General features: G+C 48.5%; 1 protein-coding gene across 1 annotated transcript in view; it reads right to left on the bottom strand.

Annotated features, from left to right (window-relative positions):
- The window catches only part of BACE2 (beta-secretase 2), a gene marked incomplete at its 5' end in the record, with an annotated part of 77,308 nt that overhangs the window by 27,572 nt on the left and 22,795 nt on the right, over nt 1-26,941 (bottom strand). The window contains 5 exons of the mRNA XM_081088249.1: nt 2-103; nt 1,452-1,586; nt 2,996-3,124; nt 6,223-6,439; nt 12,748-12,836. Of these exons, the coding sequence (XP_080944375.1) occupies nt 2-103; nt 1,452-1,586; nt 2,996-3,124; nt 6,223-6,439; nt 12,748-12,836 (672 nt within the window). The remainder of the gene's footprint in view (nt 1; nt 104-1,451; nt 1,587-2,995; nt 3,125-6,222; nt 6,440-12,747; nt 12,837-26,941) is intronic.

Raw genomic sequence — 26,941 nt, 5'->3', positions numbered from 1 at the left:
CCAGAGACGCGCGGGCCACGCCTTCGACCACCGCATCGAACACCTTGTGGGGCAGGCGCAGCAGCGTGGTGCCGCTGTCCACGATGGCCTTGTCCGCGTTATACTGGAAGGGGAAGGCGGGGAGAGAAGGTGCGTGAGTGACACGGCACCAGCCCCCCGTCACTCGGCATCCGTTACCTACAAGTGCGGGCAGCCACGGCCCCTCCTTGGTGGTTACCATGAATTTTATGTTCTCAGGACTAACTTGTAGCCCAACGTTCTCACTTCACAGATGAAGAAGCTGAGGCCAGAAAAGGGAAGTGACGCGACCAAAATCCACAGCCCTCCCAGTGCAGAGCCTGTCCCTCATGCAGAGGTGCCCAAATGCCCTTGCCCGGGAGCCTCCCGCGCAACCAGGGAAGACCCCCTTGTCCTCAGAGGGTGCGCTGGCTCATGAAATGCCATTCGCACAACTCACACAAGCCAACCCTCCCTTATGCTGCTCATGGAGAGAGAACCAGAGCCGCATTCAGTCAGAGCATCACACACCCGCACAGTTTGTATTTTATTTCAGGCCCTGGGATTCTACCACTGGATTCCTTCAGGGCGAGTAAGTGCCCTCTGTCCCTAAACACAGGGCGGTGGACGCGCAGTCTGGGTGGAACGGCCACCGTCTATCCCGTCCCCGCGGGTTTCTCAGAGGCGTCTGTGTGCATGGGCCTTGGTGGGGGACTGTGATGGGGCGTATGAAAGGGTGGGATACTGAGGTTGGAGGCACGAGAAAGGGATATAATGAAATGCTGATGGTTTTCATAAGCCATTCTGAGAATATGGTAGCGGAAGAAGGCTCCCTCAAGTCATCATAATCATGAGGCCATCATGTGCCACAGATACGCCACCGTGCCGTGAGCGGTGTGAGCAGGTTCGTAACGGCTCTGCTCTTGCAGCCCTGCACACCGGCCTCCTTCCAGCATAGCAAGCCATTCACATCCTTAGGCATAACTTTCCGCTGAGTGAGAATTATATAGGGGGGCGGGGGGTGGTTAACTCTGAAGGAAAGATGAAGCGGATGATTCATTTTTGCTTTCATTCGGCTTATTTTTGTCCCCCTCTGTCCCTGACACTGACGAAACCTGTATAATGCAGCCTCTTCAGCAGAGTCAGGGACCACCAGGCCCGTAGGAATGGCGAAGGTGTAGCTCCAGGTACTTCTCCTCACTCACCATGTTGTGCTAATTTTTTTCCTGTTAAGCCAAGTGATGGTGAAAAACCATTTTTATTTATTTTAGAGAGGGGTCGATTTAAACTTGTCATATAACTAAAGGCCCTGTAACTTTTAATGTCCTGAGTCTTTGATTTATCTTGTGGTGTAATGTACCTTCTGATTTTTCATATGCAGGTCCCAGCTGCCATATTTAGGTGCCTCGGGCACACACAGACAGGTAGGCACAAAGAGCTCACAGGGTAGGTACCTCTCTGCAGTCCAGATTAAGGCTCTGGCCTCCGATTTCCAACTTCAGAATTTCGATCTGGTAATACCACTCCTCCTTAATCGGGGTATACCAGATGTCTCCTTTGTACAAACTTGGTTCAATTCCTCCTAGGACCTAGGAAGGAAAATAGTAACAGGAATGAGAGAGAAAATACCCAGGCATACAGCACGTGACACAAGCAGCGAGCCCTTGTAATCCCTCATTGGAATCGCACTTTCACTCGAATCTGATGTCACAAAATAAATGTACTAGCAGATGCTTGAAAAGTGAACAGGGACCGTTAAGGGCGTGGCAGCCACAGGTCAGACAACACTCTGCCCCAGTCTAATCAAGATGCGCTGGGGTTTCCCTCCCCGATAGGAAGCACACATAACTCCAGCTTCACCGGACGCAGACTGTGCCCCAAAGAAATGCAGTGACGTGGTTAACCACCCAGCCTGACTGTGGCTTAGCCCTCGGAACAGAGGATGCCCCCCCCCACCCCCACACACACACACAGTGCTCAGAAGCAGAACACAAGGGAGCTTCCTTAATCAAAACTTCATTTTGCAGAACTTCATAACCTTGCTCCACAAATCCTAGGCCCCCCTCTCCCCTGAAGAGGGGGTAACCAGGTATCAAAAGCAGCTGCACTGCCCTAGCCGGTTTGGCTCAGTGGATAGAGCATCGGACTGCGGACTGAAGGGTCCCAGGTTCGATTCTGGTCAAGGGCATGTACCCGGGTTGCGGGATCCATCCCCGGGAGGGGACGTGCAGGAGGCAGCCAATCAATGATTCTCACTCATCGTTGATGCTTCTATCTCTCGCTCTGCCTCTCCCTTCCTCTCTGAAACCAATATAAATGTATTTTAAAAGGAAAGAGCAACTGCACTGATAGCAAATGCAAGTGGCCGAGCCTGCTTCTCACAGCTGGAGAGCAGAGGCGTAGGCAGCACCCACCCTGAGGAAGGCGCCCTCCTGTGCATTCACCTGTCACCTCCTGCTTGAGACATCAGGGTGCAGGTTCCATCAAGGGACACTCGGGGCTGATGGCCTTGAATGATTCTGTTTCACTAACTGACACTTTAGCTCTGTGTGTGTGTGTGTGTGTGTGTGTGTATTGGGGGGGGGACATACAGGTGTTCTTGTCTCCCCAAATGTATGAAATCACAGGCACTGCCTTTGTGTCCCCTCCCCAGATTGAGGCCCACCTGCACACCCCCTACTATTTCTCACCTGCCCCTCCCTCACCCATCAAAACCAGTTACCTTTCAAAGGAAAACTTTAAAAAAGCTTTAATGGAATTTGGGGAAGCCATGAGAATCATCTTTTGGATGGCAGGACGATTAGGAAAGGTAAAAATAATAGCTAATTTTATTCATTTTTAAGAAAAGGTTCTATAATAAGGATTATCAAACCCTTCTAAGACCTATGTTTGTCTACATGTCTAGTATTTCTATCAGGGTCTTTAATAAAATAAAATAAAAAAGAGCCCCAGTGGTTTGTGAGTTTCTTTCGCCTCTTTCAGACGGAAAGATACCCACAAGACTACCTCCGTTGGTACCAGATCCATCCACGGGCAGCCCCGCCCCACACATCTGCATGGAGAAGACGTTGGGGATCCCGGCTTGCGTCACGAGGGAATCGAAGAACGTCTCCAGAGAACTCGATGGCTGCGGAGGGAGGACAGGAACAAGGCTTCAGACTCACAGGCCAGACGAGGAGTGACCCAGGGTCGACACCACTGCGAATTTATATTTCACGTTTCTCGCGGCTAAACAATAAACAAGCTCAGGATTAAGTACCTTCAACAATAACTCACAACCCTCCAACAGGACTTCCTACCACGTGGCATTTTTCCTGTCGGTTGTAGGAGTGAGAGTGCTCCCGGAAGCTACGGGGAGGCTGTCCCATTTATCATCACGACTGCCCGGCGAGGCGGCGTGAGAAGCTGGGGAAGTGGGTTTCCACGGTAACGGGTGGACTCTAACTGCAGACATTTCGGAGGAAGGAGAGAGCAGGGTCTCCTGGGCCGGAGGTTGTCTGCACCTCTTTCAGCCACAGTTGTCTGTCCATCATGCAAGTTAGAGATGCCGGACCCAGGGGACAGTTTGTCTCAGATCCCAGACCAGGGACAGGGTGTGGTTCAGCCAGCTGTCTGCTGAACTCCGGTGAGCGGGGATTTAGCAGAAAAGGAGCATTGCTCTGCTCCTCAAGTTGAAAAGCTGGATCACTGATTCCCCACCGCCGAATTTCACTCGACACCTTCCTTACACGGAGCCATCCATGCCGAGGGCGCCCCCACTGCTCCAGGATTCAGAAGAGAGAGGGGGATGGTCTACAGACAGCTCTGAGGTGGGGGTGGGCCACGGGTGCGGGTGGTCACAAAGGAAGGTCATAGGCTTGCATTTAGATTTGGGCTTTGACAGCTGGGAGATAGGAGAGTTAGTTTTTGGTGGAAATTTAACTGTAGTAGCACGGATGCTATAGGCACATTCCAACTACGTGTGGTTCACCGAAGGCGCGGTCATTTATTATCGACAAGAAAATAAAACTTACGATCTATAATTCTGGAGGGAGGAAGGAGAGAGCCCCCCTAGCAAACATACATCTTCCCATTTGTTGAGCTCATTTGCACTGTCTCCCACTCAGCTCCGGTGGAATCTGGTGAGTCTAGGACGATGTCTCTATGTCTTTGTTGTAGGACTTTGTGTTTGGGTCAGTGAGACGAAGGCGTCTCTGGACACAGGTTGGGCCGGTGCTGACCCAGGGGGTGTTCTTCTGTCATCCATCTTAACCCTGGGACTTGCCCCTTTGTTTCCCTACCTGTAAAATGGGATGATAATGGGCTCCTAGAGCGGTTCTCAGCTTAGCTGGGTGTTATCTCATAAAGGCTGGGCGCAGAGCCTGGCACAGTCAGGGATCTGTTACAATTCTGTCAGGTCACCTTCAGCAGGACTGTGCCCAGCGCCCCCGTAGAGGTTTCAAAGCACACCGTTCCCATGACCAAGAGAACCTGATTCAGGGGTGTGCTTGGACCTGACATCTGCAGGAGGGGGCCCCCGTGGGTGGTTCCTCGGTGGGAAGCATCTGGGGTCAACCAGGGACCGCCACACACCATGGCCACCACTCACCGTTTGTTAACCCACTTTAGAAACGCTTGGGGCCACCACCCAACCACCCTGCCTGTCCCCGCTCCCTACACATCCTCTCTCTGTCTCCCCAGCTCCACGAGTGTGGGGCCAATTGTTGCTCGTCTTGGAATTTCACAGATGAAAAGATAAAAGGTCCCGTGGAAAGTCCGGAAACCCCCACGTAGTTTATCCCCAAGGGAAGTTTCACATGCTCCTCATTCCGGATCATTTAGCGCGCCTCTACCGTCTTCCAAATAATCAGCATGAAAGCAGTCAGACCCACATCTTTCACTTTCAAAGTCACATGAAGATGAAATGATTTGCCCGGGGTCACATGGTTGGTGAAAATATATTAAGAAATGAAAGTCACGCAAATCTCATACTAAGCTCGGCCTACAGTACTGAGAAAAGAGGGGGTTCCGGAACCGGTCTGGGCCCCACAGACAGGGAGACACGGCAGCTGGGGCTCTGACTGACCTGGGCGAGGCGGAACCTCTGATCCTCAGTATACACACCTCGAAAGTGGGGTAACTTGACCTGACACAGTCAGCCCCTCGGGGAGCTCTCGAGAACTGATATCTTTGATGTTCTCAGCCGTGTGCCTCAGGCTAGTTTTTCTCCTTGAGAAACCACAGGACTGGGGACCCCCCACCCCCACCCGCTCACTGTCCCCCCTACTCCCCAACCCTCCCCCGCCCCTGCACCATTTGCTAGAAACTTGAGCTGGAACAAATGTCCTTATGAGGCGAGAGAGCAGGCCTTCCCTCTGGGACCCTCAGGGACCCGGGGGCTCTGTGCTCCTGCCCGGCCTCCTGTGGTTTCCCACTTAGCTCTGCTCAAAGCCTGACCCTGAGCGAGGAGGTGTGGTGCCCGGGCACAGGCAGGAGGGGTGCCCTCCTTCTGCTTTGCTCAGGTGTCTGCAGACCTGCCCAGAGGTGCTCAGCTAAGCCGCCTGCCCCTGCAGCCCTTCCCTGTGGAAAGTCCCCGGCCTCGGCCTCGGCCAGCCCGCCTCCCTCTCCCGCCCGCCAGCGGCGCTTCCTCCATGGCAAACCCTGGAGAGCGGGAAGCCCTGCCCTCCTGCTTGCGAAGGTGCTGATGCTGCCGAGAGCAAGGGCCCCCCTTTCCTCGGCCTGTGACTACTTCCAGTGGCCGGTGGTCCCAAGGCAGGCTCGCTCCCCAGGTGTCCCTGCTCCGGCCGCAGGTGTCCCTCTCAGCCTGCCGGGCCACCCCCTGCCGAGGTCCCCGTGTCCCCTGTAGGTTCCATCTTCACAGGAGCGTCTGAATGTAATAAATGTGTTTTCTCTGAACCCTACGCTAATAAAAACTCCTAAACAAAACCACAAAGCCATTCAGGTTCTCAGTATTTTCAAACTATACGAGCAAAATAGATAAAAACAAAAGACGATCAATAAGTAATGGTACCAGGTTATCTTGCAGGAAGATTCAAAAATTGTGCCATGTCCCTTTAATTTTAAAAATGCCTAGAAATTTCATGAACCGTGAGACCAGTGGTGTGTCAGCCTGTGATCCTGTCTGACCATCTCCGACGGCCTGGACCCGTTCACCGGCCCCTCTGAGGAGGGGTTTGCAGAACCTCCTCCCATCATTCGGTTCCTGCGGCCCCTGACAACGCTCACCTTGGCCAGGGCCGCGTAAGCGAGCCCCAGGATCCCATTCCACTGAATGCCAGGCAGGAAGAAATTCTCCGACTCGAAGATGGTGGCGATGTTGACGAGGAAGGAAGTGTTGAAGCCCTTTGTGATGGTGACCAAGTCCTCCCCCACGGAGCCCGTCCAGCTGCCTTGCGTGTACTTCACGGTGACATCAAAGCCCTTGGGACGGTAAGTGCTGGACCTGGAGGGAGAAGAGAAGGCAGGGTGGTGTTCGGCCTGGAGTCCGTGTCCCGCTGGCCGGCCGTGGTGGCTGACAGCTGTCCTAAACAAGCAGTTCCCACCAGTGCGCACTGGACACAGCCACATCTCCCCCACACGGATCGCTACTACTGTGTGGGCGACAGCTGTAGCAGGAAATACTGGGTTAACATGTGGCCCCTAGGCATACCCCTCTCGCACCCCCGTAAAGGCCCACAGGCCAGCTGCTTCACGTTACCGGGTCAGCCTGTGAAGGCACAACTGAGTGTGGGCCCCTGCCTGGCCATCTGGCTGGGTGGGGGCCCTGCACCGGGCTTGGTGACACAGGGAGGGATGAGCAGCGCCACCAGCTTGTGCCAGCAGCGGCCGAGGGCTCAGATTCACACAACCAGTGAAGTGAGTAAAGACGAAGCCATTCCCGCCAACGCCACAGGCCTCCCTCCCCCTCAGGCCCCACACTACCCCCTGATGTCCCAGGTTCCTGCAGGGCTCCCCCCAACGCCCCCAAGTTGATTAGACTCACAGCAGAATGTGGGGGGTGAAGCAATGGCATGCTTAATGCAAATCATTGCGACACCATCTCCCACCCCATATGCATGCAGCCCTAAGCGCAGGAGTTCCTCAAACACAGTGACAGAACGAGATAAGACCATGGACAGGACAAATGACCCAGACAGACAACAGGCAGGTGAACACATAACACTCCCGTGGTGAGAGCTACCCAGGGGATCGAGCTACAGCAAGCATGTCAAACCCAAGGCTCACACGGGCCAAGTAAACATGGTTTAAGTTTATGGGGGCCGCAAAAAAACAAAAGCTTCAATTTTCATAGCAACGTGGGTTTATTTCGATAGAGACACAGTGAATACAAAGGACTGAAATAAATGAGCCATCGTTAACATAAAAAAATAGAACATTTTAATAAAAATTAATATTTTTTCTTGAACATTAACTTACCAGACACTGAATAACTGCACAAATTAATAAGCGTAATGCAAATAAACCTATTTTTCTTGTTCTCCGAAAGTGAAATATTTCCTGTTGCGCACACCAAACAAGTCAGTCCAAGACTAATGCCGTGGCCATCGGCTGCTAAAATATTCGCTGCTGGTATTAGTGGAGAGAAATGGTGCGCCTGCGCGTCAGGCATGTGAGGGAAGTGAATGCAACACGATGATAGTGATCAGTCACTAGCGAATGTTACAGTTCATTATTAATAATTACGTATAACAGGATATTGTAAAAATTAGGTCACAAAATTTGTATTAAAACGTTTCTTACATACCGTTATATTGACTGGGCCACAAAAATATTCGTTGTGGGCCACATGCGGCCTGGGGTTCGTGAGTTTGACATGCTTGATCTAGAATGTTCTTGGTGGCCTCCAGTTTTCACTCCCCCTCTGTCCTAATATTAAGTCTCTAAACATTAATGTTAACACGCCTTTGTGTTAGAATTCCATGAATTAGTGCAGTCCTCTTTGGAGTCGGGAAGCAAAGTTAGTCAGAGATGACAAGACCTCCTTTTATTTGGTACATCAGAGAGGTTTTAAAACAATGGCCTTTGATTCAGTAAATTGCACTCCTGAGACTCTGACCCTAAGGAGACACCCAGGAAGCAGACAGAGGTTTATGCACAAAGACAGTCATTATGTTTTACCGAGAACAGTAACAACTGGAAACCACCCACATGCCCACACAGAGGGGCTGTTTAGTAAATTATCATACATCCATATGATGGAATATTACACAGCACTAAAAAACAGTATTTACTGAGAAATTTCCAATGACAAAAAAAAATTAAAGAAATGTATATATGTGGCAGAATCTTCTTCAAGAAGCGTGGTGGGGTTTTGTGGGGGAAATGCTTGCTCTTGTGGTTAGGCCCTTCATACACGTAACTTTTATATTTAGGAGAACATAAGTAACTTTTTAAAATATGTTTTTTTATTGATTTCAGAGAGAAGAAGGGAGAGGGAAAAAGAGATAGAAACATCAACGATGAGAAAGAATCATTAATCAGCTGCCTCCTGCACGCCCCCTACTGGGGATCGAGCCCGAAACCTGGGCATGTGCCCTTGACTGGGAATCAGTCTCGGGTGACCTCCTGGTTCATGGGTTGACACTCAACCAATGACCACCCCAGCCGGGTGAGAGAACACATAACTTTTATAATTAGGGGAATATATAACTTTTAAAAATATCTTCACCCAAGGGTATGCTTACTGATTTTAGAGAGAGTGGAAGGGAGGGAGGGAGAAGGAGAGGGAAAGGGGGAGAGAGAGAAACATTGATAAGCTGCCTCCCATATGTGCCTCCACCAGGGATCAAACCAGCAACCTAGATATGTGCCCTGACTAGGCATCAAACCTGCAACCTTTCAGTATATGGCATAAAGTTCCAACTCACTGAGCCACACTGGCCAAGCCTCTAACTTTCATATATGTAACTTTTATAATTGGGGGAAAATTATTTATAACTTTTATCATCAGGGGATATATATATATATAACTTTTATAATTAGTGGGAAAAGTTATTTTAAGAATGTCAAGGCAGACAGATTTTGGAAAGACTTAATTCATTCTAACTTTGAAATGGAATGTGGACTATGAAGAACGCATAACTTTAATATTTACTATGTTAGCTCACATCCTTAAAGTGAGAGCTGCATGACGTGCACAGTCCTGACAAGGGCAGTTACAGAGGACACTTGAGAGTGGGGAGCCCTGGGCCTCTCCAGAAATGACTTAGGGGATGTGCAGAGTCCGGTCAGGGAAAGGTGGGCGCCTGAGGACTGGTGAAATGCCAAGCGTTAGTGCCAACAGAAACTCAGGCGTGCTTGGCAGACAGCCGGGGCTGCATTCGCTTACGCTGAATAGTAACAAAAACAGTGAATTATTCAGTCCCTTCTGACAATTTGGGGTCATCCCTCAAGTTAAAAACACACAACTGCTAACAGAAGATGCTAATTATTTTGAAATGCTCGGAGGATGTGATCTAGCACAGGGTTGGCACCCCCTTTCTGTAAAGGGCCAGAAAATACATGGTTAAGTATTTGTGGGTCACATGACTCCGTTTCAGCTACTCAGCTCTGTGAGGATAATGAGCAAGCAGCCTCTGACAATACATAAGCAAATGTGCCTGGCCGGCTGTGTTCCAATAAAACTTTATTTACAAAGCAGACAGGCGGTCCCATGTAGCCTGTGGGCCCTAGTTTGCCAGCTCCTGATCTTGGAGATCAGCTATCTCCCCGAACAGTGGAAAAGTACCATCACTTTCTTTTGAGAAATGGTTTTCCTTTCACTGCGTCCAGGCTACAGAGAACAATAGAATCTGCTCAGGTTCGCGCTGAGAGCCTGAACATCTACTGAATATGTCTTCTGCAGTTTTCCAGCCAGGCTGCCAGTCCCCTCTTGGCGGGGGACAATCTGGATGTTTTGTTGTCATTCGCAGAGAGATGAGAGGCAGTTGCAGCTACACGGCTCGGGTTCAAATACCAGGGCAGCCACTTACCAGCTGTGTGACCCGGGGTCACGCCATTTAACCTCTCTATGCCTCAGTTTCCTCAACTCAAAATGGGGAGAATACAGCACCATCCCTCGTGGGGTTAATTTTGAGGATTAAAGAGTGAATATGTAAAGCGCTTGGAACAAAACCCTGGAACACAGCAGGTATACAACAAAAATAGCTGCTGTTATAATGATCTAATCACTTGTTACCTTTACTCAATGTATGAATTATTAGAGAATGTAGGGTTTTTCCCCATAGAAAGCGCTACTCTTACTGAATATCCAAAACTGTCTCATTCTGAGGTCTAGCCACCCCCACTGGAGGGGGGAAGTGTGTGGGGAAGGCTTGGTTAAGGCGGCCAGGAAAGTGGAGGAGCCTTGCAGGTTTATAGACGGCACAGTTGGCCCTGGCTGGTGTGGCTCAGTGGATAGAGCACTGACCTGCGGATTGAAGGGTCCCAGGTTCTATTCTGGTCAAGGGCACATGCCCGGGTTGCAGGCTCGACCCCCAGTGGAGGGTGTGCAGGGGGCAGCCAATCAAGGATTCTCCTTCATCACTGATGTTTCTCTCTCTCCCTCTCCCTTCCTCTCTGAAATCAATAAAAATACATATATATTTTAAAAAGGTACAGTTGTGTTTCAGACCAGCACTGCCCAGGAGACCTTGCTTGAGAAACAGTCTCTGGATGCCGTCCCATACGGCAGCCATGGGTGGCTATGGAGCCCTTCAGAAGGGATTGTGGTGTGGCCAAACACGGAACATTTACTTAACATTAATTAACGAGCCACAACGGCTCCAGACAAAGGGAGAAAGCACTCCTAAACCATATCCCCTGGGATCCGCAAACCCAACCCAGGGCCCAGAGATGAACCGTAAGCAGCTCTGCGGGTCATCAGCGCACAGTTTCCAGCACTAAATTAAAAAACAAGGGCGTTCCTCCCTCTTCACGTTCTAACGTCCTACCTCTTGGCGTTGAAAAGCCTTGGCTCTCAACTGCTCTGCACATTAATTAACCAAATCGAGAGGGAGCCCAGATCGGCTTCTTCTTGATAGCATCCCTCTGCGTGCCCAGAAACAGCAATCCATCAAGGACGCGGGGAGCCAGGAAAAAGTCCACGCACCACAATAAAATCGCTTTGAACCAAATTCACTCTGATAAGGGTGTTCAGGGAACTTGGGATTGAAAAGTGAAATCAATGGGACGGAGGAGAAGAGAGCCCAGCACATGTCGTTATTGCAAAAGAAACCTGGGTGGCTTCAGAAAACATGAAAGAGAAGGAGGAGGGCTCTCCTGAGTCATACCACCCCGGAGGGTCCCGCAGGACTCCGCCAACTCCTTCCTGGGGCGTCTCTGCACATTTCAGAGTTACCTTCAGGGTGGTTGGCGGGGGCCAGATCCCCCCCTGACTCTTCCAAGGTCCTGGAAGTGACCGGAACAGTGGGTCGCAGACGGCCCGAGGGCTCTCAGTTAGCCTGCCTGACCTGGTGGTTCATCAGGATTCTCAACATGGCACATGCGAGGGGGCTCCAATAGGGCCAGTGCCCACTGGCCACTCAAACAACGGGCAGGCTCAATACCTTATCTAAAAAGTCAGGCAAGCCTGGCCGGTGTGGCTCAGGGGTTGAGAGTCCACCCATGAATCCAGAGGCCACCAGTTCAATTCCCAGTCAGGGCACATGCATAGGTTGTGGGCTCTATCCCCAGTAGGGAGCATGCAGGAGGCAGCTGATTGAGGATTCTCTCTCATCATTGATGCCCCCCCCCCTCCCTTCTCCTCTCTCTAAAATCAATAAAAACATACTTGGGAGGAAAAAATCAGGCAAAAATGTCTGTCATTGTCACATGGACAGAGGAGCCATTTGGTCTCAGGTTGTCCAGCTCAGCCTCCTTCAGGTCACCAGGTACTTCTCGCATATTCTAACTCCACTGACAGGCCCCTGTCGAGGAAAGAAATTGCTCCCATGCCTCACTGATCTGTGGGTTCCACCCCAGGTGGAGTGTGGGAGGCGGGGAAATGCTAATAGAATTATACTTAATTTCCTGAATAGATTAGTAGGTCAGGAAGGATGAGTATATTGAATCTCTCATCAAGCCAACTGGCTGGAGGCTGTTTTATTGGCTGAAAAAGAAGCACATTTTGAAAAGCACACCGTCTCCCTTTTGCTGCAGATTAGTTCGCGCGACACTCGCCGCCCTGGGCAGCAGGCGTCTGATGGGAACGCGCCACACAAATGACTCACGGTAGCCTGACGTCTCATCTCATAAATCAAAGAGACCTTGTCAAAGGGCCCCAAGCCCAATCCCCAATTACTGGGGAAATGCTTCAGGAAGCATGAAGCCTGAATACCCAATGTCTGGGGGACTTGAATCGGAGGCCGAGAAACCCAACCGAGCCTTGTTACAACCGAGGGAGATCAGAGGGCCAAGCAAACAGGCATCACAGCGCAGGCGCTGCGCTCAGAGCAGAAGCCTCTGAGAAACTGGGGAAGGCAGCGAGAACCTCCTCCCGGCCTCCACCGAGTGCCGACTGGCGCTTTTCTAGAGCGAATCTCGTGAGCATGTACAGAGACGATTAGAATTTCCTATGATTCCCCTGGAATGAACACAGATACATTCACACATACACTACACACACACACACACACAAACGTATACACATACACACAACTATATACACACATACATCTTCCTTAAGAGGAAACAGACTTTGGGCTGTTCTACTCCAGGGTACTTTGAAGTACTGGTGTGGTGCCCTCAAGCCTGGCCAGACCCATCACTCACCTCTGGGTGTCAAAGTAGGAGTCTATGTAAGGATGCGGGGCGCCGGCCACGGCGAAGTTGCTGCTCCCGGTGTCAACAAGAATCTGCAGCTTTTATTTTTAAAGGGAAAAGAGAGAGACCATCGGGTTACTTGAATAGGACCATACTCTTGAATGAGTCTTCTAAAAATTAACTACTAATCATTTACTGCTTGGAAACACATGTACCGATTGGGAAATTTTTACAAAGCTGTTAGAACACTGACGTGAACACAGCCCATGAAGAAACTTGCAGCAAGGAGGGGAAACGGTTTTGCCTCCGACCCACAGCAAGCCTTACAGAGAACAAATTCCACGAAATAGTGGGGATTTCCTTCCTAAGCCATTGGCACGAACAAGGCAGGCCCTTCTCACCCCGGCTGTCGCCCAGGTCTGTCACCTGACTGGGCTCACCAACTCCCGCCTTTCCCATCTCACTTGGAATTCCTGATCCAACGGGGCCTCCCTCATTCCCGCTGCATAGCACCTGGGAACTCTGGTCACAGGTCTCATTTTTTGTTTTAATGAGGTATAATTTCCATATACAGTGGGGCCTTGACTTACGAGTTTAATTCGTTCCGAGACCGAGCTCGTTAAGGAGCTCATTAACTCAAATTACTCTATCAACTCAATGCAAAAAATCGGCCAAGAGACAGCTGGTATCTCAAAAAACTCGTTAGTCGAGACACTCGTAAGTCAAGGCCCCACTGTAATACAAATGCACGATCTTAGATTTTCTTCTTTTTTTCTTTTTTTTTTTTATTGCTTAAAGTATTACAAAGGGTATTACATATGTGTCCATTTTATCCCCCGGCCCTAGACAGTCCCCTAGCCTCCCCTATCCCCCAGTGTCTTATGTCCATTGGTTATGCTTATATGCATGCATACAAGTCCTTTAGTTGATCTCTTACCCCCCTACCTCCTGCCCCCAACCCTCCCCGGCCTTCCCGCTGCAGTTTGACAATCTGTTTGAGGCAGCTCTGCCTCTGTATCTATTATTGTTCAAAAGTTTATAGTGCTCTCTATTATCCATGAATGAGTGAGATCATGTGGTATTTTTCCTTCATTGACTGGCTTATTTCACTTAGCATAATGCTCTCCAGTTCCATCCATGAATTTGCAAATGGTAAGAGTTCCTTCTTTTTTATAGCAGCATAGTATTCCATCGTGTAGATGTACCACAGTTTTCTAATCCATTCATCTACAGAGGGGCACTTAGGCTGTTTCCAGATCTTAGCTATGGTGAATTGTGCTGCTATGAACATAGGGGTGCATATATCCTTTCTGATTGGTGTTTCTGGTTTCTTGGGATATATTCCTAGAAGTGGGATCACAGGGTCAAATGGGAGTTCCATTTGAAGTTTTTTGAGGAAACTCCATACTGTCTTCCATAGTGGCTGCACCAGTCTGCATTCCCACCAGCAGTGCACAAGTGTTCCTTTTTCTCCACATCCTCTCCAGCACTTGTCGTTTGCTGATTTGTTGATGATAGCCATTCTGACAGGTGTGAGATGGTACCTCATTGTTGTTTTGATTTGCATCTCTCGGATGATTAGTGACTTTGAGCATGTTTTCATATGTCTCTTGGCTTTCTGAATGTCCTCTTTTGAAAGGTGTCTATTTAGGTCCTTTGCCCATTTTTTGATTGGATTGTTTATCTTCCTTTTGTTAAGTTGTATGAGTTCCCTATAAATTTTGGAGATTAGGCCCTTATCAGATATGACATTGGCAAATATGTTTTCCCACACAGTGGGTTTTCTCGTTGTTTTGTTGATGGTTTCTTTTGCTGTGCAGAAGCTTTTTATTTTGATGTAGTCCCATTTGTTCATTTTCTCTTTAGTTTCAAGTGCCCTAGGAGCTGTATCAGTGAAGAAATTGCTTCGGCATATGTCTGAGATTTTGTTGCCTTTGGATTCTTCTAGAATTTTTATGGTTTCCTGTCGTACATTTAAGTCCTTTATCCATTTTGAGTTTATTTTTGTGTATGGTGTAAGTTGGTGGTCTAGTTTCATTTTCTTGCATATATCTGTCCAATTTTCCCAACACCATTTATTGAAGAGACTATCTTGGCTCCATTGTATGTTCTTGCCTCCTTTGTCAAATATTAATTGAGCATATTGGTTCGGGCCGATTTCTGGGCTCTCTATTCTATTCCATTGATCTATATGCCTATTCTTGTGCCAGTACCAGGCAGTTTTGAGAACAGTGGCTTTGTAATACAACTTGATATCTGGTATTGAGATCCCACCTACTTTGTTCTTTTTCAGGATTGCTGCAGCTATTCGGGGTCTTTTTTTATTCCAGATGAATTTTTGGAGAGTTCGTTCTAGATCTCTGAAGTATGCCATTGGTATTTTAATGGGAAGTGCGTTGAATTTATAGATTGCTTTGGGTAGTATGGACATTTTAATGATGTTGATTCTACCAATCCATGAACACGGTATGTTCTTCCATCTGTTTATGTCTTCCTCTATATCTTTTTTCAACGTCCTGTAGTTTTCTGAGTAGAGGTCTTTTACCTCTTTAGTTAAGTTTATTCCTAGGTAGCTTAATTTTTTTGGTGCGATGGTAAACGGGATTGTTTTTATAATCTCTCTTTCTGAAAGTTCACTATTGGTGTATAGAAATGCCTCAGATTTCTTGGGGTTAATTTTGTATCCTGCTACATTGCCAAATTCATGTATTAAGTCTAGTAGCTTTTTGATGGAGTCTCTAGGGTTTTGTATGTATAATATCATGTCATCTGCAAATAAGGACAGTTTTACTTCCTCTTTTCCAATTTGGATGCCTTTTATTTCTTCTTCTTGCCGAATTGCAATGGCTAACACTTCCAGTACTATGTTGAACAGGAGTGGTGAGAGGGGGCATCCCTGTCTTGTTCCTGTTCTTAGGGGAAATGGTGTTAGTTTTTGTCCATTGAGTATGATGTTGGCTGTGGGCCTGTCATATATGGCTTTTATTATGTTGAGGTATGATCCTTCTACTCCCACCTTGCTGAGAGTTTTTATCAAAAATGGGTGTTGAATTTTGTCAAATGCTTTCTCTGCATCAATTGATATGACCATGTGGTTTTTTTTCTTTCAATTTGTTTATGTGATGTATCACGTTTATTGATTTGCGGATATTGTACCATCCTTGCATCCCTGGGATAAATCCTACTTGGTCATGGTGTATGATTTTTCTGATGTACTGCTGGATCCAATTTGCTAAGATTTTGTTGAGGATTTTGGCATCTATGTTCATGAGGGATATTGGCCTGTAATTCTCTTTCATTGTGTTGTCTTTCCCTGGTTTTGGTATTAGGGTGATGCTGGCTTCATAGAATGAGCTTGGAAGTGTTCCTTCCTCTTGAATTTTTTGTAGTAGTCTGAGGAGGATAGGTTTTAGTTCTTCCTTGAATGTTTGGTAAAACTCCCCTGTGAAGCCGTCTGGTCCTGGGCTTTTGTTTGCTGGAAGCTTTTTGATGACTGTTTCAATTTCTTCCATAGTTATTGGCCTGTTGAGATTTTTAGATTCTTCCTGATTGAGTTTTGGAATGTTGTATTTTTCTAGGAATTTGTCCATTTCCTCCAGGTTGTCTAGTTTGTTGGAGTAGAGCTGTCCATAGTATTTTTTAAGAATCATTTGTATTTCTGTGGGGTCTGTTGTTATTTCACCTCTATCATTCCTGATTTTGTTTATTTGGGTCCTCTCTCTTTGCTTCTTGGTGAGTCTGGCTAGAGGTTTGTCAATCTTGTTTATCCTTTCAAAGAACCAGCTCTTGGTTTCATTGATTTTCTGTATTGTTTTTTTGGTCTCTATGTCATTTATTTCTGCTCTAATCTTTATTATCTCCTTCCTTCTGCTCACTCTGGGGTTTTCTTGTTGCTCTCTTTCTAATTCTTTGAGTTGTAGAGTTAGCTGATTTACTACCATTTTTTCTTGTTTTTTGAGATAGGCCTGTAGAGCTATAAACTTCCCTCTTAGGACTGCTTTCATTGTGTCCCATAGGTTTTGGATTGTTGTGTTTTCATTGTCATTAGTTTCCAGGATGTTTCGAATTTCTTCTTTGATTTCATTGGTAACCCAATCAATATTTAATAGCATGCTATTCAGCTTCCAGGTGTTTAAGTATTTTGGGTTGTTTTTATTGTAGTTTATTTCTAATATTATGCCATCGTGGTCTGCGAAGACGCTTTTTATGATTTCAATCTTCTTGAATTTGGGGATACTTTGCTTGTGACCCAATATGTGGTCTATTTTTGAATATGTGTCATGAGCACTTGAGTAGAATGTATATTCCGTGGCACTGGGGTGAAGTATTCTGAAGATGTCTATTAAGTCCATCTGATCTAGTGAGTCATTTAGGATTGCTGTATCTTTGCTGATTGTTTTTCTAGAGGACTTATCCAGTGCTGTCAGTGGTGTATTAAAGTCCCCTACTATTGTATTGTTGTTGATCTCTCCTTTGATATCTTCCAGGAGTTTTTTTATGAATTTGGGTGCTCCTGCATTGGGTGCATATATGTTTACCAGGGTTATATCTTCTTGTTGTATTGATCCCTTTAGTATTATGAAGTGGCCTTCCTTATCTCTTGTTATGGCCTTCACTTTGAGGTCTATTTTGTCCGATATAAGTATTGCTACCCCAGCTTTCTTTTCCTTTCCATTTGCCTGAAAGATATTTTTCCATCCTTTCACTTTCAGTCTGTGTGAGTCCCTTCTAATGAGGTGGGTTTCTTGTAGACAGCAGATGTATGGGTCATGTTTTTTTATCCATTCAGCCACTCGATGTCTTTTGTTTGGAGCATTTAGTCCGTTTACGTTTAAAGTTATTATTGAAAGGTACTTGTTTGTAGCCATTTCTTTTTTTGTGTGGCTGTTTTCTTTCTGAGCTTTTCATTATTTTTATACCAGTCCCTTTAGCATTCCTTGCATTGCTGGCATGGTGGTGATAAACTCCCTTAGCCTTTTTTTGTCTGTGAAGCTTCTTATTTCCCCTTCAAGTTTGAATGATAGCCTTGCTGGATAGAGTATTCTTGGATTCAGTCCTTTGCTTTGCATCACTTTGTAAATTTCTGTCCATTCTTTTCTGGCCTGATGTGTTTCTGTTGAGAAATCATTTGACAATCTAATGGGAGATCCCTTGTATGTAACTTTCCGTCTCTCTCTTGCAGCCTGTAAGATTCTCTCTTTGTCCTGAACATTTGCCATGGTAATTATGATGTGTTTTGGTGTGGGTCTTTTCGGGTTCACCTTGTTTGGGACTCTCTGGGCTTGTGTGACTTTTTTCTTCCCTACCTCAGGGAAGTTTTCTGATATTATTTCTTCTAATAGGTTTTCTAATCCTTGTTCATCGTTCTGTTGTTCTGGTACCCCTATTATTCGCATGTTGTTTCTTTTCATGTTGTCCCAAAGCTCCCTTAGGCTCTCCTCCTGTCTTTTAATTTTTTTCTCCAATTGCAGTACATTTTGGGTGTGTTTTGCTTCCTTGTCTTCTAATTCACTAATTCGGTCCTCCGCTTCTCCTAGTCTACTGTTGATACTTTCAATGGAGTTTTTCATTGCAGGTATATCACTCTTCATTTCTTCTTGGGTCTTACTTAAGTTGTTGATTTTTTCATCTGTTTCTTCTAGCTTCTTCCATATGTTATCGATTTTTTCATCTGTTTCTTCTTGCTTCTTGCTGAGGTTGTCGATTTTTTCTTCCATCCGGTTTATGCACTCTAGGACCCTTATTCTGAATTCTTTTTCTGTCATGTTGCATGCCTCTGTATTACTTAGCTGCTTTTCTGGAGAGTCCTCCTTCTCTTTCCTTTGGGGGTTTCTTTGTCTACCCATGTTTGATCTCACTGACATATCTAGACGTCGAGTCGTTCAGTGGTTGCTCCCTTGGTGGCAGTGACTCCTTGATCTGTGGTTGCTCTTCGGGGGGTTGCGGTAGCAGCTGCTCTTCAGTTGGCAGCAGCTCCTCTGGTGGGTGCTGTTCACAGCTGTGGTGGCTCTTCTGGCTGGTGGGGCGAGGTTTCACGTACAGCTGCTGTTCCTCAGCAGAGGGTGTGGTGCTCAGGAGGTTGCTGTTGCTTGGATCTGCTGCGTTGATTTAAAGGCACAAAATACAACACAACAAGGCACCACGTACCAGGCAGTATACACAAATATATTCACGATATTAATAACCCCAAATAAAGGTGACCACCGGAATTAAGAGAATTAGGGGATAAGGAGGAAGGAAAGGAAAAAGATAAAAGAGAAAAAAGAAAAGAAAAGTAGGGACCAAAAAAAGGAGTACAAAAGTGAAATTGGGAAAAAGGAGGGGGGGAAATAAAAGCGAGAAAAGAAAAGAAAAGAAAAAAAAGAAAGAGAAAAAAGAAAAAAAAAGAGCGGAAAGAGAGAATGAAGTGGAAGAGGGGAAGAGACTTTTTATATGAGGAGAATACTCCTATAGAACAGCCATTAATCCCAACAAATTCCAGCAACAGCTCCCTGGAGATGAATGCAAACTAGAAACAACCAATAATATAACGATGAAAATAGAATGGAGAACACTAATCCCAAAATAAAATAAAGAGAAAATAAAATGGCACTTTAAAAAATGGTAAAATGGTAGCAGTAATAATACTGGTTAAAAATAAGAAGGTAGTAATTAAAAGGGTAAAATCAGGTGATGGAAAAAGAAGAAAAAAAAAGAAAAGAAAAAAAAAGAAGAAAAAAAAATTGGTTTCTTGCCGAAACCGGTTTGGCTCAGTGGATAGAGCGTCAGCCTGCGGACTGAAAGGTCCCAGGTTCGATTCCGGTCAAGGGCATGTACCTGGGTTGCGGGCATATCCCCAGTGGGAGATGTGCAGGAGGCAGCTGATCGATGTTTCTCTCTCATCGATGTTTCTAACTCTCTAACTCTCTCCCTTCCTCTCTGTAAAAAATCAATAAAATATATTTTTTTAAAAAAAATTGGTTTCTTAGTTAAAAGGTGAAGAAAGAAAAAAAAATTGCAGTAGTGAAGGTCCTTCGGTTCTTCTATTCTTCAGTGTGGCTCGCCTTAGACCTGCCAGGTATTCAGGAGAGTGTGGGTTTCCCTGCGATACACTGTTCCTCTGTGTTGTAAACCACAGTCCTTATTATAAAGCAGGCTGCATTTGTTTCCCAGACTGCCTTATTTTGTGTTTAGCAAAGAGTCAGTTTGTGGGTCAGCCTCTGGGTGGCAGTGTTCTGGGGTTGGCCTCTGAGGCTATAGGGCCTCTCTGTCCAGTGGAAGTTCACTGCCCAGAGCTGGCTGCGTAATAGTTAGTTACCGGCGCTGTTTTGTTGCTGGGATTGAAAATCCCTCTAGAGGCCAGACCCTGTTAACTCCCAGGGACTGATCAGGTTATTTTAATCCTTGATCTCCTACAGGGTGGAATCTGGGTGTGGCTGTGCTCCTTGCCTGGGGGCTGGGGGGAGGAGTCTCACTCTCCAGAGAGAATGGCTGCCCCAGACCGGGGCTCAGGGGTGTCTCAGCACTCAATTTGCTGCCACCTCTCCCGGTCCCCCTTCTCTCCTCAGTCTCTCCCCAGATTCCACTCCTCCGCACACTCTCCCTCTCTTCAGCACAGGTGAGTGTCTGTATCCGAAATGTCCCATGAACAGGATTCAGTGAAAACAAACAAACAAACGCCGGCCGCGTTAACGGGGAAGGCTTGGTTTCTGTAAGCTTCTTCTCTTACCGGGACTGCATGGTCTGGTCAGCTCTTCAGGCTGCCCCCTTTAGGCTCAGTCCTCTGTGATCACAGAACCCAGCTCTCAGTTCCCCCGGCGGCGCCAGGAATCCCGCGGTTCTCCTTTCCCCCGTCAGGGGCTGTGCCTGTCCCAAGGGACGTGGCTGTCTGCCACGCGGTCTCCCTCCGACTCCTTAGATTTTCCACTGATGCGTTTAGACATGGTGTCCACTCAAACCAAGATAGACATTTCTACTCTTTCCAAAAGGTCCCTTTACACCCCTTCCCAGTCAACCCCTCCTGTTCTGCAATTCCGATCACTTCCTATGTCATTTAGAGTTTGTTTTTTTGTTTTTTCCAGAGAGGAAGGGAGAGAGATAGAGTCAGAAACATCGATGAGAGAGAAACATCGATCAGCTGCCTCCTGCACATCTCCAACTGGGGATGTGCCCACAACCAAGGTATGTGCCCTTGACCGGAATCGAACCTGGGACCTTTCAGTCCACAGGCTGACGCTCTATCCACTGAGCCAAACCGGTTTCGGCGATTTAGAGTTTTTATGGAGGCCTCACACTGGGCATAATTGACGAAATCTTTGGCCATTGGTGACTGATTCAGCTTCTAACCCGCGCACCACCCACCCCCCACCCCAGGAGGGGTGAGGCTGAAAGTTCCAGTCCTCTATCCCAGGTAGCTCCCCATCCTCAGGGGCTCTCCAAAGGCCAGCTCCGGAAGGTACCTGGGTGTGGCTGGAAGGGGCTTGTGAGGAATAACAAAAGGCACCTTTATCACTCTAGGCCAGTGATGGCGAACCTTTTGAGCATGGCGTGTCAGCATTTTGAAAAACCCTAACTTAACTCTGGTGCCGTGTCACATATAGAAATGTTTTGATATTTGCAACCATAGTAAAACAAAGACTTATATTTTTGATATTTATTTTATATATTTAAATGCCATTTAACAAAGAAAAATCAACCAAAAAAATGAGTTCGTGTGCCACCTCTGACACGCGTGTCATAGGTTCGCCATCACTGCTCTAGTCACTTAGGAACTTGCGAGGGTTTCAGGAGCTCTGCCAGGAACTGAGATGAAGACCAAGTATATGTTTCCTCTTACGCGTCACAATAGCACACGTGATCCGTGAGAAACAGCAAGGCCCCTGATCGGCCATCAGAATGAAACTTGCCCAGCACCAGGGCCACTGTCCCAACAGCGGACGCCCGGTCCAGGCAACATGAGCGAATGCAGAGTGTCCCCCAAAATGTATACTCACTTTAACAGCTGACAGCTCAATTCTGAGAATGAAATGTATTTTAATAAACGCTGCCTTTATAATGATTCAATGTGTGTGTACCCATTTTGGGGGGACACCCTATATATGTAGCTCCCAAGGCCCTGAGTCTGCATCACTATCTCTGGGGTTTAAATGTTTCCTGGAGGCCAGGTGAGCTCTTCAAGTTGCCCGGGTGGAAGCAGCAGAGACGTGGAGGAGGAGGGGAATAAAACCCCAGAACCCCTTCATGAGGCCAATCGGGGAATTTCAGGCCTTTCAGAGAAGGGAGTGCAGTGAGGATTTCTCTTTCTCAGTCATGAACAGTTCCAGATAACAACATATAGATTCCGGAACCAACATCCCTCCTCTCCGAGCTGGTGGTCGGTGAGGAAAGCGAGCCATTTCTACAACGGTCCCCTGAGTCTCACTGGCAACCACACAGCCGACAGCCTGGCAGGACTCTGGTTCCCAGGCTGGCATTCCAAATCCCCGTCCCCCGCGCCTGCGCACGGGCGTGGCCACAGTGGACACAAGGCTATTGTTCTTGGCACAATGGCCCCAGTGACTGCCGGGGACTGTCTTGGCAGGCACTGCCCTTCTTTCCTGGGTGTGGAATTCCACCCACAGCCTCTGCATCATATCAGAACCACGTCCTTGACACACCCCGGTCCTCACGATCCTGCCACGCCATACACTGTGCCCACTTCACAGAGGCAGGGCCACAAAATCGGAGAAAGCTCCCCAAATACAGGCTGTGTTCCTTCACAGACGACTCCAGGTGCCCGGGCCTTCTGTCCAGCCTTCCCGGCCAGCTCAGCAGAAGCCGGCTTTCAAGAAAATTCAGAGCCACGGCTCGGCAACGTTGGTCACCGCCTCGGCCATTCCTACAGTGCGATTCAAGGAGACAGATCACCCCGATAATTGAGGCAGCCACCCCATCAGGCGAGGGATGGACATCCAGGGAGCCGTAAACACGCGGGGAGGTGGGGGGTAGGGGTAGGGTTGCTTCTAGTAATGTTTCTGAGCAGTAAACCAGCCAATCCCTTCTCCTGCCCAATGATGCTGGGAACGGACATTTCTCAGGTTGATTTCTCCCCAGGGCCAGGGCAAGTAATGTCAACTGAAAAGGAAAAAAAATTAAAAAGAATGCCACTTGCCCTATAATTGTGCGCGATCCACTGTAAAGGGTCGGAACGCGGAGGCTCGGGGTGCAGGTTTCGTCTGGACACCACACCCCACTCCACAGGCCAGCAACATCGCCTGCTGCTTCCCTTATCCCGGGAATTCCCAAACACATTTCCTGCCTCACACACGACGATCTCACCCCAGAACACCCCAGTCACCCCCGTAAGGGACACTGAAAGACACGCAGCCTCAGATTCGTGGAATGTTTTGTGCTTTCGAAGCACAGCCATGCCTGAGAAGCGCCCGAGGAAGATATTATTCATGTCCCACAAGGAGGAAGGCAGAAATGCAGTATTTATTGTAAGTGTGTTGAGTGACCGGGGAAAGGGCTTGGAGGTGAAACTTGAAAAGGGGAAGCAGCAGAGGTGGGAGACATGTCCTGGCCGCTGCAGTTGGGAACCCGGCCGGGAGGAATGAGGTGCCCCCGGCCTTTCCCTAAAACCTGCCTGTGACCCCAGCGGCAGGACCCAGAAATGCTCAGAACTAAGGGCAGGAGCTGATGGCAAATTGTGGGTCCACTTCTTAAAAAACAAACAGCAACACCCCAAACACACTGCCTCCAGCTCCTGCCTCTCCCCCTCTTCCTGGCCAAGCATCCGTGGGCCTCTCCTGTCTCCGTTCTCTCTCCACAGCCTGCTGGGACGGGGCTTCTGCCTCACTGTCCAGTGCCAGCCAAGGTCACACTGACCTCTGCGCACTCACCCCATCTCCCCCGCCTCCAGCCTTCCAGCACCACCGGCCACTACGGACCAGTCCCTCCGGGAAGCTCTGAAAACCCCACCTCCCCAGCCCCCCAACAACCCCCTTCCCAGCCGCTGTGGCAGATGTCGTCCTCATCGAACTGCGCTCTTGGAAACACCTTCCACGTTGTTCCTAAGAATTCTCGGTCCCCAGACCCTGCTGTGTCGTTTTCACACTGCAGCCCTGCTGTCTTCTCCAGATGACGCCCCTCTCCGCGAGAGTGGAGCCCTGAATGGCTCATCATTTCCTCTCCAGCACCTCGGACAATGCCCAGGGCTTAGTAGGTGCTCAATAAAGAGCTGAATGAAGGAAGGAAACTAGGGGATAAGACAGCCTTTCGCTGAGTGGAGACTACGTAGCAGAAATACATATTCTGGGGAAAAGGAATGTGCTCGTACATTTACGGCACAAATCGGCATGGCACACCTACCAATGAGACACAGAATATTGAGAGGCAAAAGGTCTTAAACACTCTATTCCCAAGACAAGAGGTAAGATCTGTGGCAATTCTATTACCCACCCCGACAAAGACCTCCTTTGACAGTATCCTCAGTCCTACCGAAACCTGCACAGTAAGAGTCTAGAGCAGCCGTGGGCAAACTACGGCCTGCGGGCTTGATCTGGCCCGTTTGAAATGAATAAAACTAAAAAAAAAAAGACCGTACCCTTTTATGTAATGATGCTTACTTTGAATTTATATTAGTTCACACAAACACTCCATCCATGCTTTTGTTCCGGCCCTCCGGTCCAGTTTAAGAACCCATTGTGGCCCTCGAGTCAAAAAGTTTGCCCACCCCTGCTCTAGACCATGAATCAAGAGCCACCATTACATCCACGTTACAGGTGGTGGGAACTGAACACGTTTAGAACGTGATCGGTTTTTCCTCCCATGTCGTGAGTGCTGCCTTCACGCCCACGTGACTCTTCACTCAGCGGAGCAGTGACAGGCCACAGGGCCCGCATGGGTCAAGGCCACTCAGAGCAGGCGCCCGGGCAGGTTCTTCTCCTGCCTGTGTCCGCTCCCTTGTTGAGGACGGGGGTGGTCAACCTTCCCACGGGATGCTCGTAAGGAGTAAACACAGTCACGTGAGCTAACTGCAGGTTCTCAGCCAGAGAGCGATAAATGCTAGTGTTGCTGATAAGCCCAGCTTCAGCCGGAGGGGGGAAGACTGAGATCGGCCACTGGCAGCCATCGAGGCAAGCTCCACGACATCCCAAGGAACTCTGGCCAAGGACTGGCTCCGGAGTGACTGGAATCCAGTGACCCTGAGGAAGAGTCCTTTAGGAACATCGTTGGGGACAGTCAGGATGTTATCACCACGCCTTGCTCCGCCTGGACAAAGCTCACTAGTCTTTAAAATGAAGTATTTGGTAGGGCTTCATTTTCCTCACTAGAGGCCCGGTGCACAAAATTCGTGCACAGGTAGGGCCCTTAGGCCTGGCCAGCGATCAGGGCAGATCAGGTTCCCCGCCTCCCCACCTCCTCCTTCCCTCGCCACGGGTGCAGCCACTGGAGTGCAGCCACTGGGGCGCCACAACCACAAAGTTCCCCCCACCTCCATGTCTCCCCCTTCCCTTGCTCCCTCAGTGCCCCACCACCGCTGCTAGTCACCCGCCATGTTCCACACCACCCCCTGGTGGTCCACGCACATCACAGCAAGCAAGCGAACTCCCGGTCTCCCAGTCAAACTCCCGAAGGGACACTTTGCATATTAGCCTTTTATATATAGATTTTGTTTTGATGCATTTTGTCACCTTTTGTGACAACATTTATTGCCTTTGACTTCCTCCAATTTGCCTATTTTCTCTGTGAGTTCCTGCATTGCTTGAGGACAAAGTCCTTTCTCTTTGTCTCTTTCTGATGATCCCCAGAGCAAAGGCAAGAGGGACCCACTAATCCCCGTCCCTCAGATGAGGAGGAAAAGGTGGGAGCTCCCAGTGGGGGTGGGGGTGGGGGAGAGGCAGACAAAGAGGCCACACCTGCCAAGAAGCTGGAAGAAGCCGGAGAGAGCTCACCAGGCTGAATTCCCACTCCATGTGTGCCAACATTTTACTTAGATTTTCTAGAACTGGCTAGGATGGACTACCTTAACTACTGTCCCCGCTACTCTATACAGAAAGCTCTTAATTTTCAAAGGATAGCCAACGAGAAGACAGGGGAGGTGCTGAAGGTGCCCACCGCGTGCCCTGGCAGCTTGCTCTGGCTGCAGGAGGAAGCCCCTCCGGTGTCCAGCACCAGCCGAAGTGAGGGTCACGGAATGAACATTCCGGGAACAGCTCTCACCCCCAAACACACAGCAGCTGATGGACCGGGACCTCCATCTCCTCGCTCCTCTGGTGGACAGCTTTGAGGGTGCCCATGGAGCTCCCTAGAAGTCCCCCAGCAGGACGGGCCCAGATGCCCACGGCTCCTCCTTTCTGCCTCAGCTCTTTCCTCCATGCCTGTCTCAAGGGCAGAGAGAGGAGAGGAAAGGACGAGCCATGCACACCTCGCCTTATGCACCCCAAACACCAAATATCCTGTAACTCAGACCCTGAACAAAGCAAAACCAGAGTGGTCGGGAGGCTAAGGTCCTCCTGGGGCGAGGAACCAGCCACCACACCTCACGCCTGCCACCGGCTGACACCTGCACGTGGGCTGCATGCCTCCCACGGCCCCTCCTCCCCTCCCAGGGATGCTGGGGCAATCACCACGCCGAAAGCCACGCGCTAATTGCCGCAATAAGGTAACATGCTGCATTCAAGGGAAGAACTGGTTATGGATCCAGTGAGTGATAAGCAGCCCGAGACTTCTCAGATATCACTGTCTCTTTTTCAGCAGGTTAATAGGAAAATTAGCAGATAATTTAAATAATGGCTCATTTAACACAACGGCTCCTAATTACATGAGCAGCCCATCTGCCAGCGTCTGCTGCCAGAGCCCCCACGCAGCGGCCTTTCCGGCCCAGCCACGCGGGCTATTTGCCCACAGTTTTTCCACGGGATTGTCGGCGCCGGTCTCGTTAATCAGGTCCTTTCCACGCTTCGGCTGTAGAAATGCATCTCATTCACTTCCACACATCTTGTTAAAGACAGCAAAAATAATTGCCACGCGCCATTTCTTCACAATCTGAATTGAAATTAAGGTTGTTGCTCTAAAGAAGGGGGGAACCATTTCCAAAAGGGCTCCGCTTAACACAGCCAGACGTTGAAGAACTTCGCGAGGAAGAGCTGGATGGTGCTGTTTATCCGGGCTCGGCACGTGGCGCACACACACATGCCTGTGCTTCTGCTCTTGCGCAATGGGCCCGACTAGAAAAACACGT

The sequence above is a fragment of the Myotis nattereri genome, assembly GCF_964212035.1.
Source record: "Myotis nattereri genome assembly, chromosome: 3".
Taxonomy (NCBI): domain Eukaryota; kingdom Metazoa; phylum Chordata; class Mammalia; order Chiroptera; family Vespertilionidae; genus Myotis; species Myotis nattereri.
Note: the sequence above shows the minus strand (reverse complement) of the source record. Positions and strands in the feature narration are given on the sequence as shown.